The following is a 14,715-nucleotide window of genomic DNA, read 5'->3' as shown; positions in this document are numbered from 1 at the left end:
AATATTCAGTTTAGAAATATGCTTTGACTTGGGGAAATAATTACTCAGGTACAAACAGGTGAAATATATAGTTTATATATATTTAGAAGAAGAAATGTCTTGCTTCTTTATTCCTTATATTTCACCATCACTTGACAAGTTTGTATGCATTCATCCTGCTTGGCATGTGTTCATTTGATCTCTAGTATTCAGAAGCTTGAAAAAGGCTAGGTCTTCTAAAGATTTTTTAATTGAAGAAAATAGAAGATAGATGAGGCAGTGGAAGTAAGGGAGTCTAGTGGGTTAACTGTCTAAGTAATGTTGGAATCACATTCACTGTCTGAAAACTTGAATGAGTGTATCTGCCTGCAGTAGAACTATTATTATCTCAAATATTGTATTACAGCTATGTACTATTTAAAATGTAAATAGATACATTTACAAAGAATCCATGTTAATAGTTATATCACAACTTGCCCTTTCTGCAAGCAAATACTGGATTTCAGTGTTCAAGCATATGTAGTCTAGCCTTCTTAATACTGTGGTATTTATGGGTGATTGATTATTATTGATTATTAATGACAGATGAATCCTAATTGGGCTTGGTTTAATATACACATATGATGAGTGCATAGATTTAGTCTCTAGAGTGCATTTCTACAAAGTTATAAGGACAATGAGAGAAAAAGAGGGAAAAGGCAAAGACCAACTACTAGAATTCTACACAAATCTCTTTATTTAATAGCAAATTGTTCACTGGTATCAGAGCCCTGGTAATAACTATCACTGTACTATAACGTACAGTTAGAAAACGTACAGTTTTTTTTTGCAAATGATCCATTAAAATAATTTAAAGTCCACCTTTCAAGGTATATTACTCTCAAAGTATAGTTTACAAATATTTCATAAATAAAAACATGAATAATATAAAAACAAGAACTGGAAGTGAACAGCACCAATAAGACTTTCAAAGCAAAACACATTCAGACTGGAATAAAAATGGTTTCAGAACTCTCTTAGCCAGTATTGACAGAGCCATATGGATTTTCTTAGGGATAGAATTCCAAAGTTATCTCATTCAATTTCCTGATAATCACCATTCGAACAGTTCTTACTGGCAACCAAGAAAGCATATGCAGATGTCAAAGTACAAACAGGCTCAGATGAGAATAGGCAGTGCTGCAATCCTAAATCACATAGAGCCTTGAAGGCCAAAAACATTGCCCTAAATTAATAAATTAATAGACTGGAAGGGTAACCAGTATATAGTTAGTATAACAGAAACTTTCTTACTCCCACAACTATTCTAAGTGCACGTCTATGTTGACTTTAGGTTTCAGAAATAGCCTTCTCATACACATGGATTCAGCAAGCTTGTTAAACTGTGATGGGAATTGTCCCTCCCACCAGAGGAAAATACTGTTTGGATAACTGACTGAAAAGTATTTTCATATAATCATCCTAATTAAATGGGGAAATATTTAACAGATATATAACTGCACTCTCTGCAACTCAGAACAAAATGTTCCCTGTTCAGATTCTAAGAATAAATATTATTTGTAGAATAGTTTCAAGAAAGCAAGCAAAGATGGCTTATACAGTGGTACCTTGGCTCACGAACTTAATCTGTTCTAGGAGTCTGGTTGTGACCCAAATTGGTTGTGAGCAAAGTTAAATTTCCCCATAAGGTTCAATGTAAATAGGGTTAATCCGTTCTGTAACTATTTTATCAGAAAAATGTGAAGCAAAGTGATAAAGAACAACAAAGATCGCAGTCATCTCCCCCCCCCGCCCCCCCAAGCACAAGAGCGGCCATCTCCCCGCCGCCCCCACAGCATGACCGCGATCGCTCCCATCATCCCTGCACATGCCTGTCATCCCAGCATGCTGGGGGGTGAGAGACAGGTGCAATCGTGGGCACGTGGGGGGGGGAGATGGGCATGAATGGGGGTGTGCTCAGAGAGGAGACAGGTGTGATCATGCTGTGGGAGGGGGGAGATGGCTGAGATTGCAGTTGCACTTGTGCAGGACAGATGGGCACAATCACGGGTGCACTCGTGCAGAAAAGATGGGTGCGATCTCGGCCAGCTCCTCCTCACCCCCAGCACGATCGCGGCCATCTCCCCACTCGGGGGCATGGGGAAATGGCTGCAATTGTGGTTGCCACCCAATGCGGTTTTTGTGACCTGAGTCAATTTTTTAATAAAATTTTTGTTCACGACCCGATTTGGGTCATGAACTGAGGCATTCGTGAGCCGAGGTACCATTGCATTCTATTACACACATGTATGCATGCATGCACACAGAATATAGGTCATAGTTTGTGAAAATTCATTATGTTGCCCTCTATGGGCAAAAGATACATTTAAAACAATATAAATTGTATTATAATTGCTCTTATTGTACAACAACTTCTGTAGATACTGCATCAAATTCCAAGTTGGTCTTGTGACCTACCATAAATTCAACAAAAACTTGCAGATGATTAACGTTAGACAGTCTCTCCCACCAATGGTCCACTTTCCCTGTTCCCTGCTGGTCTCTTTTCTCCCTTTGCTTATCAGTTTTTCCTTCTCCCCAGTGCATGTTTGCCAACTGCAATAATGTGCATCAAACTCTTCATCAGGCTTCATAAAGTACTGATAACTTTCTTGGCATTAAACTGCTGAAAGAAGCCATTGCGAAATCATTGTTTTATACCTTTCCAGTCTGGAAGGAGTGCTACATTCAGGAAATACTGTGTTTCATGATCTTAAGGAAGGAGAAACGTAGCTGCACTAGTTCTACCACTAGTATCATATTCATGGCACCTAAAACAAGTGCCAGTGGAGGGATGTTAAAGTGTGTGCTTAGAAAAGCTGGCAGGCAGAGAATTGTATCTTTGACATAGGTGCTTTTAGGACCGCAAAGTGCAATGATTGCAAAGGTAGGAAAAGACAGCATAAGATGGTGAGAAAACTAGTCAAATCCATTCTTAACAAGGATGGTTCTGTATGTGTGCTTAGGGAAGGGAAGGGACCACAACAACAAATATGGCTAATATTAGCTCCAGTTCCAGGTACCTTAAAACCTAGATGGCAGACAGATAAGACACTGATTTCTAGTATGCCGTGTTCAAGTCCATGTTACCATCTTGCACTGAATTTGTGAAAATATAAACAGTTACACAAATACAGATTCAAGATGGCACAAGAGGACTTCTGCTCATATGACAGAAATTCTTCCCAGTACAACCCCCATATACTCCCTATATCTATCTATTCCAGGTGTCCTCCCAACTCACTGGAGCAGAGGCCTGCAGTGGAGGGGAAACCCTCTCTTCCAGTAGTGTCCACTCACCCACAAGCAGAACAGCTAGTATTGTATATAACCCAATGGTTTCCAACAAACTGAACAGTTATTGTGAACAGTCAAGTGTCAGAACAGTAAGAAAGATAAAAAGTTTGAAACAGTTTGACTGCTAGTTACATGAAATATGAGTTGATACTTAATTTTTAAACCATATAAAATGCTGATGTTTTCAGATTGTAAAATACTAGAATTATTATATTTGGTCGTATTAACAAAGACATCATGCTGGCTCCAACACAAAAGTGGAAACAGAAATTAAAGATAAGCATCAAATCGAGATAATGTATATATACAAGACAAAATAATGATGTGCATTGTCAAGTTACTATGAACAAAGTACTTTTATTGTCCATTGTGCACCTTAAATGCATCAATGCCAACAAATTCTGGAAGTATGCTGCGAATGCATATTCAATGAATGAAAGATTAAAGAGTCATGTATCAGCAAATACCAAGACCACCAGCACAAAAATCTTATGCATATAATAGTGGTCTTAACTGAGCAGAATGTATAGATTACTTAGCTAGTTGAAACAAATTAAGTATTAAGTGTTTGCAAAAGTTAAGAAGCTTTTAAGGAGTAATTATTTCAAAAGATATATTGCAACTTGAGCTTGAAAAGAGCTCACTGCATCTTATGAAGGGACATGGCAGTTTGGTTATTTAAAGTGCAGGACTGGATAAGGTCTAAAAGACAAGATGAAAACTGATCCACTATTTGCCAAACTCCGGAATGACTGGCCATGTGCTTTTAACAACATCTGGCCAAAATGAAGAAAGCTGGCAGTGAGGTTACACTTGCACGCTGGAATTTAAGTATTAAAATGGAATATGCTGTATATGCATATATTCTCTCATGAAGTGGGGTAAAAAAATTCCAACACAAAATTTTCCCATGGAAATTTTTCCATACCACATACATTTGTGTCTATTCATAGTTCTGCAATAAAGTTAGATGAGTTCAGTACAGGATATGAACTTCTATATTCTTCTAAGGCAAGCACTGACAAACTGTACTGTGGGAGGGCTGAAAAATAAGGTATGATAACCCCTTCTTGTCCACAAAGCAGTTGGCTCTTGCCTGAGTCTGGTTATGACTTATACATCATATATTTGACCCTCTATTATTAATATTTGTCCCTCTATTACTAACATTTTTCCATGAAAAACTGAAACTAAGACTGTGATCACTGTTCCTTTCATTTAAGAATGAAAGAAAAGTCATGCTGGATTAATGCAACTGTCCAGTCCACATTATGTTTGCTTAGCGGCCAACCAGTTGCTCTCAGGATGCAACAAACAGGATAGGAGTGCAATACCTCCTGCCTGCCCAAGTTCCCCAGCCTATGTCCTCTGGCCTATATGCTTTCTTTAGGGAAACAGCTCTGTAATCCGAATCAGATTTTTCTCAAATTGAAATGGAACTGCTAAACACTGCAATGAAACTGTATACCTGAAGATGCTGCAGTTACCTCTGCAAAAGAAAAGTAAATTGTTGATATAAGATATATCCACTCTTTTTGTTCTGTCCTAAAAACAAATGTTCATTTAGGTGATGTTATTTTCTGTTAAATACAAGTATCACATGAAACTATATGGTATTGTAACATTTTTACAAATATTCCAACAAAATAAATTTGAAATGAACTGCTGAATGTGTTTGAATATGTGATTTAAAATATATTTTATACTTAATTTAATTTCCTCTTAGGCAAATATTGTGGTTAAAATATATTATTCCTTTGAGAAAACTTTTTATATATTTATTTTGGATTAGATTTTAGTTCTGTGTGCTTATTGAGAAAAAAAATGTGTGCTGGGTTGTAAAAAGAAGTCAAACAAACAGGCTAAATCAGGAACCATTAATGAGAGCATCCAAACATTTTTCCAGTTCCACTTTTTCCAGAAAACCAGAATTACTGGTGACTTCTTTTGGAATAAAATCATTTTGTTCAACATTTGGCTGCCATGTTCAACTAATAGCTCAGTGCTCTGTTACCAATAAGGAAGAAAGTAAAAATATTGAGCAAAGCAATTGTACCATAATCTGTTTTTTCAATCATTTACTCAGGAAGTACCATACTTCGTGTGGTATCTGTACAACTATTAGAAAGCTGGAATTAAGCATGCATGTTGTCCAAGAAACTGCACTTTCTCTACATTTCTTGGACTTGGATATTTTTCTTGCATGAATGAAACTCAGGACATTAATCAAAATAGCAACCAACTTTTCAGCACTTGAACAAGACAACCCATATACTCAATAAAACAGAGTTGTAAATAGGAATTGATGGACAATCCTGTTGGTTTTACATTCTGCTACATGCAGTGTTATGTTTTTGGTTTGTTTTTTTAAGTATCAATTTCTTTCCATTTCAGATATGAAGCCATTTTTTGAATCATATTGAAATTAAATTCTCAGACAAATCAGACACTATTTGGGATGTCATGGTTAATGCAGCACTATTAGTAGAGATATCAAGAGTATGAATAGTCTAGTTTTACTGGATGAGTTTAACTTGCTGAGGCCTGAGGATGCAGATGAGCTGTTGGCCCAAATCCAGCTAACTACCTATGTGCTTCACTCTAGCATTTCATAGGTTATTATATCTAAAAGAGAGAGGATATCAGCCTAGATCCAAAAGTAAACTTCTCCTTGAGAAAAGGGGTGGCTCCAGTCTTCTAAAAGGAGATTATAAGTAGGCCACTCCAGAAAAAAACTAACCTGGATCTGGAAGATATTAGGAGCTACAGGTAAAATGCCAACATCCTTTCTTAGGAAAGCTGCTTGACCATATGATTACTAGTCATGTTCTTGAATAAAGCTATCAAATTAAATTGGTCAATTTTAATCAGGCTACAGGCCTGATTTTGCAATGAAAACGATCTTTGCCAAAGGTAGAATGACATTTGCTCAGAAAAGGATGGATAAGTGAAAGGCAAGTGATTTGAATACAACTGTCACTGGCTATAAATACCATGGCATCCTTCTGGATAAGCTGCCTTAGCTGAGTACCAGAGATACTGCATTGCACTGGCTCTGCTCCTACTTAAATGGCCAATTTCAGAAAGTGGTGTTGAGGGAATCACTGCTCTGTGTCCCAACAGTTCTGCAGTTGCACAGGGTTCCCCATGTTCGACAGCTACATGAAATCCCAGGCTTTCTGTAGATGCAAAGTGAGGTGTCACCAATAAGTGGAGGTCACCCAGCTCTTTCTTCCCTTTTCATTAAAAAGAGAAGCAGCCGTGAGGGTTCGGAATCAATGCCTTGGTATAATTATGGACTAGATGAGAGCCAGTATAATAAACATCAATCCAGGCAAGATGGATATACTACTGATGGGTTGTTCAACTGCTCTGGCTAAATGGTGAGGCTTTAACTTCTGGTGGAGCTTTAACTTTCCCATAAGAATCAAGATCATAGTTTAAAAGTGCTTTTGGACCCAGCATTGTCATCACAGACACAGGTGGATTTGGTGGCGTGGACAATTTTTTTCAGGTTGGACTTATATATCAAATAAAATCCTATGTAGACAAAGACACCTGACTATTATTATTCATGGTCTGGTAACCCTTCATTTAGAATATTACAAATCCTTATATCGGAATCTGCCTTTGAAAATGGTCCAGAAACTTCAGGTGGTCCAAAATAGTGGAATCAGATTGTTAATGGGGATTGGTTGATATGGGCATAGATCTGCACTAGCTTCCAGTCCATTTCCAGGCCCAATTGGATGCACTACTATTAATATTTAATACCTTAAATAGCTTAGGTCCAGTAACCTGAAGGACAGTTTCTTCCCGTATATACCTGCTGTAAATCTAAGGTGATCTTCAGAGGTCCTCCTCTGGATGCCCCAACCAAATGAGGTGAGGTAGGAAGCAATTGAGAAGAAAGTCTTTGTAGCAGTGGCACTCCAGATGTAGAATGAATTCCAACAAGAGGCTTGCTTGGGGCCTACAGTATCGGGGGTTTTGGCATCAGGTGAAGTCTTTACTATTTTTCCAGGCTTTTTAGACTTTCAATTTCTAAACGTCTCACCACATTTTTAGATCTTTATGTACCTTGGTGCTGGTTCTCATTTTGTTTCTATTCTGCTTTAACCTTTTAAAGAGTTTATATTCTGTTTTGTTACATTTCACCATGCTGTATATTAGAGTTCTAATTTTTTGTGACCTGCCCAGGGAGCTTTGGTTATTAGGCAGCACAGAAATGTAATAAATCATTCTGTAAAAAGGACCCATATTCACTTGCCACACTCAGGAGTGTATGCATACCTGCCATGTGCCTGTTAAAGATTGGTAACCTGGTAGAAAAAAGACATTACAATCTTACTCAGCACCAATAATATGGCTGAATAAACAGAGATTTGCACCCAGACTTTTAAGAGCTACAAGAGCTTTCCTCAACCTAGTACCTTCCAGATGCTTTGGACTTCAGTTCCTGTCAGCTCTAGAAAGCATAGCCAATGATCCATAATTCTGGGAAATACAGTCCAAAGCATTTGGAGGACACCAGGTTAAAGAAGGATGACCTAAGACTCAGTGCCCTGGGCTTGAATGAACAAATCTGTCCATTTCCTTTCCTTTCACATTCAATGTTTTACATCACAAGTTTTCTGTCCTGAACATTAAGAAATTTCCATTTTTGTAATTCATCACAAAAATGAACCAAAATGAAATTCTTGTCACAGCTGGGAATGTAGCTATAGTATTTACAACACTTTTTTAAAAAGTCTTTTCAAGCACGAATCTTCCAAAATTAAGAGTTTTCTATATTCTGTTTTATTTCTTTATGTTTGATATGTGTTTATTATGTTGGTAAAACACTGCCATAATTCAGTTTTTCCCAAGAGTACCAATGAATAAAAAGTATTGTTCCTACCTCTACTTTTGTTCGATAAAGAATTAGACGGGTAAGGTTGCACAACTTGGCAATGTGATGGAAAGCCTGAGGTGGTAGCTTATCACAGGAGGAGAGATTTAATTCCTGAAGATTCCGGCATGTCTCAGCAACAACCTTCAAGCAAGCCTCATTGAGGAAGTGGCCACAACATAACTCCAGACGCACCAGTTCTGAACCACACACCTTCAGAAACCTGTAAAAGGCACGTTTTCATGTGGAGTAATTCAGCATGAAAAAGGGTATAAAACCAGTAATTTCTCCTGCCATGTCTTTGCAGCTCCAGAGCAAAGTTATGCAAGCCTAACAATGAACCTTGTTAATATAGAAGTAGCTTAACACAGGAAACTGAGAAGATAAGCATAATGACCTCCAGAATCCAAGAAAAGGCAACTTAACTAGCTAAAGGAAGTTCCCTTTGTCAGAACTACAGCAGTTAAAATTCTACCATTCAAGCATCATGATGCAACTAAACAAACAAGCTAAAGTCCATTTCAACCACTACAAAATTCCTGTTCAGAAGTGTCTGGTGTGTGCTTATACTGGAGACTCAGTTGCAGCTTCCTATTTTAATCTCCACAAAACAAAAACACAAAACACAATGTGTTGCATAACCCATGTTTACACTAGAATTGTGTGTTAATTGCTAAAATGAAGCATTCTCACTTCGTAACTTGTGAAATAGTTCTCAGTGTTGAAAAAATAGCAGTGAAATTCCATATGAGATTCTTTATATGTTGCCACAACACAATGCATGTTTAATCGGCATGTGCAGATAAAGTTTGCCACTGGTCAGGCAGGATTTGGGCTCTTGATGGTGAGAAATGCATGCATCCTAAATTTTCTCATTTACAACAGAAAAAGTTCACACAAAACAAGGTGCTAACTAATCAAGTAAATTCATTTTCACCAGAAATAAAATTATAAAATTACATCAGTTATAGCATGTAGTAGCTTTAGGTATCGTTTAAGAAAAATGCAATATTAGGTTTATATTTAATTAAAGTAAGATAAGCGACAAGCTAATCAATCATCCAAACAAATAGTTTAAAAAATCATCACCATAACGTCCTTAGTGGATTTGCATCAAGAGAAACATTGGGAGATATTTTTAAGAGGAGACTTGAGCTAGACAACTGTGAACAGCATTAACTATGTCTTTAGATATAATTTAGGACATCCTGCATCTTGCATTGTGAGGCACACATACAATTCCAGTTTCAACAGATGCATGAGCCTTGTGCCTGTGTGCTCCAGCTTATGTCACACTTTTCCTCCTTTCACCTTGGTGTGTCGCAATTAATCCAGGAAGTCTTTAATAAACAGTTTCATATTACATTTCTCCGAATGGAAAAAGCCAAGATCTTAAATTCAATTTCAAGCCTTGGTTTCAGATATTGTTCCAAAGCTAGTAACCTAATGGGAAACACTCATTCACTGAAGACTTCTGGAGTGAGCTGTGGCATGTCAAGAGTAGAGTGAAAAGGTGCATGGGCCTTATATATTTCATATATATTAATATATACAATACAAATATTAATCCAAGATATTTATGTATAGATCAGACTGTATTTACAAAGTACAATTTTCTTAAAATACCCTGTATTTATTTCTGAAGTAATTCATATCTAATTTCTTATTGGTTAAAACAATACTCAAAAATAAAGCTAGGTATCTTGTGGTCCTCCAGAAGTTGCTGGACTGCATCAGCAGTAGCCAGAATAGCCAACAGGGAGGGAAGATGGGAGTTGTAGTCCAAAAACATCTGGAGGACCACAAGTTGCACTCTTCTGTTCTAAAGGAAGCTAGCATGCATTTTGTTTCATTTAAGTTGTTTTTGATTATGATGATTTTAATTTCTATACTGCCCTGTAGGCAAAACTGTCTGGATTTAGATTACCAGTCTCAGTCCAGTCACAGAACTGAATGTCTGAAGCACACAAAGTTTTACAATTTGGGGCATAACATCACTGAATATATACTTCATCAATATAAGAGGTGGACTGTAGAACCCACTGTTAAAAACTTTATTCTATGTTTTTCCCTCTAAAAGCACTTGAACAGAACATTCTGCTAGAACACAAACTTCATTTTCCTAAAATTTACTTTTCAAGAAAGGTAAAAAAACCCCCAACCTCTACAATTCTACAGACCCCAGAACAATTTTTCTGTATGTAATGTGATTATGAACCTTGCTTAGTCACATCACAGTTTCACAGAGTGATATAAATTTATTCAAATATATCAATACCCTTAAATTCTAGTCCCATTTAGTATTTCCAAACTCACTTTTTAGCTCAAGCATAAAAGTTTATCAAACTTAGTAATTCTCATGAGTGAAACAATATGACATTCTTACATAACCCAAAGGAGATGGACATTATCAATAAGTTAAATTACCTTCAGCTTTGCCTCAGGATGTTCACATGCCTGAAGCATTCTGTCCTCTCATGATAATATACTGTTTGCTTGTCAGATTTCTTAGATTGCTATTCTAATTTGTTATATATTCTTGGAGTTATTCTACTAATACATATTCTATTCTACTATACATACTAATACTTACATTTTCAGAACATAACAAATAACATCCTATAGTTTTAAATGGACTCTATAATAAACTTCACATTTCCAGCCTTCCCAAACATATATTAACAATAATTAATGCTACCTATAATTTGTTCATTAATTCATAGAGTTCAATAAGATTTGTGCATTGCAGAACAATAGAATGCTAATCAGAGTAACTTTTAGAGAGCAAATTATTTCTTACAGAAAATATACCTCCATTTGTAAATGTACACTTTGTTCATTTTTAATAAGTCAGGTTAAGAAAGGCATACAAACCTTTAAATTACTAGAGTAAAAACTGCTCATAGTCCAATTTTCACTATTAATATAATTTCCATTCCCAACTAAGCATGAAATAATTAGCATTTTTCTGTATTCTAGATCAACAATTTAAAAATCTTTGCTCTGTAAATATCGTAAACTGAACTACAATTAAGCATGTAGATAGCTTGTGCATACTTAATGGTCATGATTCCTTAACCATGGTTAAGGGCAACTGGGATCATTACATATGCATTAACTTGACTTCTCAATCTAGGAAAACAGCTGCATCAGTGACTGGTTACTTTTACTCTTGAAGTAAAACTATCACCCTTTTTATGTATCACCTGACAGTAATATACTCATATAATGAAGAATTTGGCTAGAAAATCAGGCTTCTGCAGAAATGTCAGCTGAATACCTGTAAAAATAACCATTATCCCATGGGTACCAATGCACCCTCATACACCTTTCCAGACATCCACCATGGTACCCTGTTTCTTCCACAGTCCAATGCTGTTAAATATGCTTTTGTTGGTACTGAAAATAGGTTCAAAGTGGTTGTTTAATGAGCTGGAGCTGAGACCCCAAGTTCTTTTACTTTATTCTGTTGGGGGGGGGGGGGCAGCTCGCTTGCCTCTTGCCCTGCCTGTGAAGGCAGCTACCTTGTAGTGCCGCCAAGGGAAAGATCTAAAAATGCAAGTAAAAAAACACACCTCCCCCTTTAGGAGACAATCCAGAGAAAAACAAATACTAAAAATAGTAAGAGCTTAGCTAGCTAAAAGTTTGATCTTTTAGCTGAACAAGAGGGGTTTTGATCCTATCAGACAGGATACCAATAGCAGTATCTTGGACAAGATCAAAATCCATCTAGCCAAAGTCAGAGGGAGCAAAATCCATATAAACTCAATATTTGTTGGCACTAATATTTTAAATGGCAATATTCTGAAAACAACTTCTCCTTGCTAGCTAATTTTGCTACCAAACATCTGTTTAAATTATAATATGATCCATCCCAAGTTAATCTGTTGTTACAGGCCATCAAGTCATCTATGCTTGGTCCTTCACAGACCTGCTCAGCTCCTGTAAACTCAAGGCTATAGCTTCCTTTCTGGAGGAGTCAATCCACATCGTATTGGTCTTGCTCAACTTCTGCCTTAAACTTACTGTCATAGTATTACTTTCATCTGCTAGTATTATCTTAAATTATCAACAGATCTTCCACCAAAGTTCACTCCTGTGTCCTCTGATTCTAATCCAGCTTTTCTTATGTTCTGCATACAGACTGATACCTTTGCCTATAAGAAATGATTCTGTTTCCCACATGCTGTCCTACTAGTAGTTTATTGACCATGATGCAGGTAATCCATCAAGACAATCAAATGCAGAGGAAGACCTATTTCTTTAAAGGCTACCCATAGTTTTTCATGATCCACACAACCGAAGACCCCACTGTAGTCTATAAAGCACAGGCTGATCTTTTTCTGAAATTCTTTGGCGCACTCCACTAGCCAACAGATGTTTGCTGCATAATCTCTAGTTCCCTTTCCTTTTTTGGAATCTACCTTGGATGTCATGCATTTCTTGCTCCATGTAGGGCAATATTTTTTGTTGCAACACCTTAAGCATTACTTTGCTCGCCTGGGAAATTAGGGCAATAATTCTATCATTGTTGCATTCTTTTGCAAGTTTTTTCTTGCAGATTGGAATGTATACCTGTGGGTCATTTTTTGCTTTCCATGTTTGTTGGCATATTCCAATTGAGTCTCTGCAGCTTGGAATAGTTCTATTGGTACCCTGTCTGTTCTGAGTGCTTTAATTCTTCCAGCTTTCATTTACTTTCTAATACTGCAGGTTTTTCCTTATAGGATTCCACTATACAAGAGGCTGTTATCCTTTTATCTTTTCTGTATAGTTCTTCTCTATATTATTTCCATTTTCTCCTTATTTTTTTCCTGGTCAAGTAGCCTGTTCACCTCTTAGTCTTTAGCATTCAGGTTTGATTTGCCTTTTGATTTCTTAGATCTTCTGGAAGAGAGTTCTAGATTTTACTCTTTTTGTAGTTCTCTTCTATTTCTTTGCACTGGCCATTGTAATAAGTATTTTCCCCCTTCATGGTAGCCATTAAACAATTTCATTAAGGATTCTGTCCCTATTTCTTTTGCTTCTTAATGGTCCATAGAAATTGTAAGAATTTCCTCCCTCATCCAGGCTTTTTCTTTTTGCTGCAGTCTTTCTGTATGCTTCTTTAATAATGTCCCTGGTTTCAGTCCTTGGCTGTTCTGATTCACAGTCAACTGAGTTCAGTAATGCAAATGTTTCTTTATGTGGAGTTTAAATTCCTCAGAAATGTTACTAAAGCTGTGTTTTGGCACTATGCTTTTACTCTGAATTTTTAATATAAAAGGTTATTGTTGACTGTCACGGTCTATTTCTTTTCTTGTCTTGTTTTGGCAGCAAGAATACAGCTTCTTCATTTCTTATTTCCAATTATGTCATCTATTTGGTTTCTATATTGACCATCAGGTGAGGTCCATGTATACAGTTATCTGATTGGTTGCTTAATTAATGAATCTGCAATAAATAAATAGTTGGTTGGCTTCACAAAATTCCAGGAATCATTCACCTGCTTTGTTTGCTACTAGATTCTACTTTTGCGTTCCAGTCACCTATGATGACCAGTATTTCTTGTTTTGGTGTGTTAGCAATTTCCTCTTGAATGCTTGCAAAGTTCTTTTTTTTCAACATCTGTTGGTCAGACTTTATACTACACTCCCTATTGTTTAGGCTATATCTTGTCAGAATAGTAGAGCCACTCCATTTCACTGGAGTTTGTCCTTTCCAGAGTAAAACACTTCATGTTTGCGACTGAAAATGACCCATTCCACTCCACTTTAGCACTTTCACACCTTGTACTGTGATGTTTAACCATTTCATTTCTTGCTTTATAGTTGTCAGTTTCCCTTGATTCATACTTCTCATCTTCCATGTTCCAATTGTATATGTTGTGCTGAATCAGACTTTCCTTTTGCTTCTGTGCATGCTAGCTACTAGGCTTCCTTTTGGGTCTAATCTAGTTGCATCTTCAGTAACAGCACTATTCGTACTTGTCCATTGCTCTTCCTCAGTAGTTGCTCGAGTGCTTTCCAACCTAAGAGTCTCATCTTCTGGCACTATCTCTTGTTTCATTTTGCACTGCTTCATCATAGGCTTTACAAAGTAAGAAATATTCAGAAACAGTTTACCATTCCCTCCTTCTGCACAGTACTAACCAGAGTCAGCTTGAGCTTCGCTGCCATTGTCTATGAAAGATCCTTTGCCAATGTCACTTTCAGCTATTGATGCTGCCCAATAGCTGCTCTTCAGTAATTTCTCTGCCCCAATCACCGTTGAAGCTATCCATTCTCTTCTGCTGATGTGACCATTACTCCTGAAAAAAGTGGGTGCTTCGTAGTCTGTTGCCTCAATTTTAACCATTCTGTCTTGGCCGATCCTGCTAGGAGACCAGATTAGTCTGGCCCCGTACTAACATTGCTTTTGACTTCTCTGACACTCTCAAACCCCCTCACCATATTAAGGTGTGCATTAAAGATGGAATCCTAAATTTATGTTTTTTGAATCAATTTCAAAAATGATGGTTTAAACAGATG

General features: G+C 37.0%; 1 protein-coding gene across 2 annotated transcripts in view; it reads right to left on the bottom strand.

The window, feature by feature from the left end:
- The window catches only part of FBXL4 (F-box and leucine rich repeat protein 4), a 57,187-nt gene that overhangs the window by 15,835 nt on the left and 26,637 nt on the right, over nucleotides 1-14,715 (bottom strand). For both annotated transcript variants that reach the window (XR_006414463.1, XM_044427475.1), the window contains exon 6: nucleotides 8,216-8,429. Coding sequence is in view for 1 of the 2 variants with exons in the window: in XM_044427475.1 (XP_044283410.1) it covers nucleotides 8,216-8,429 (214 nt within the window). In the remaining variant the exon portion in view is untranslated. The remainder of the gene's footprint in view (nucleotides 1-8,215; nucleotides 8,430-14,715) is intronic.

The sequence above is a fragment of the Varanus komodoensis genome, unplaced genomic scaffold (assembly GCF_004798865.1).
Source record: "Varanus komodoensis strain SLA01 unplaced genomic scaffold, ASM479886v1 scaffold1, whole genome shotgun sequence".
Lineage (NCBI taxonomy): Eukaryota > Metazoa > Chordata > Lepidosauria > Squamata > Varanidae > Varanus > Varanus komodoensis.
Note: the sequence above shows the minus strand (reverse complement) of the source record. Positions and strands in the feature narration are given on the sequence as shown.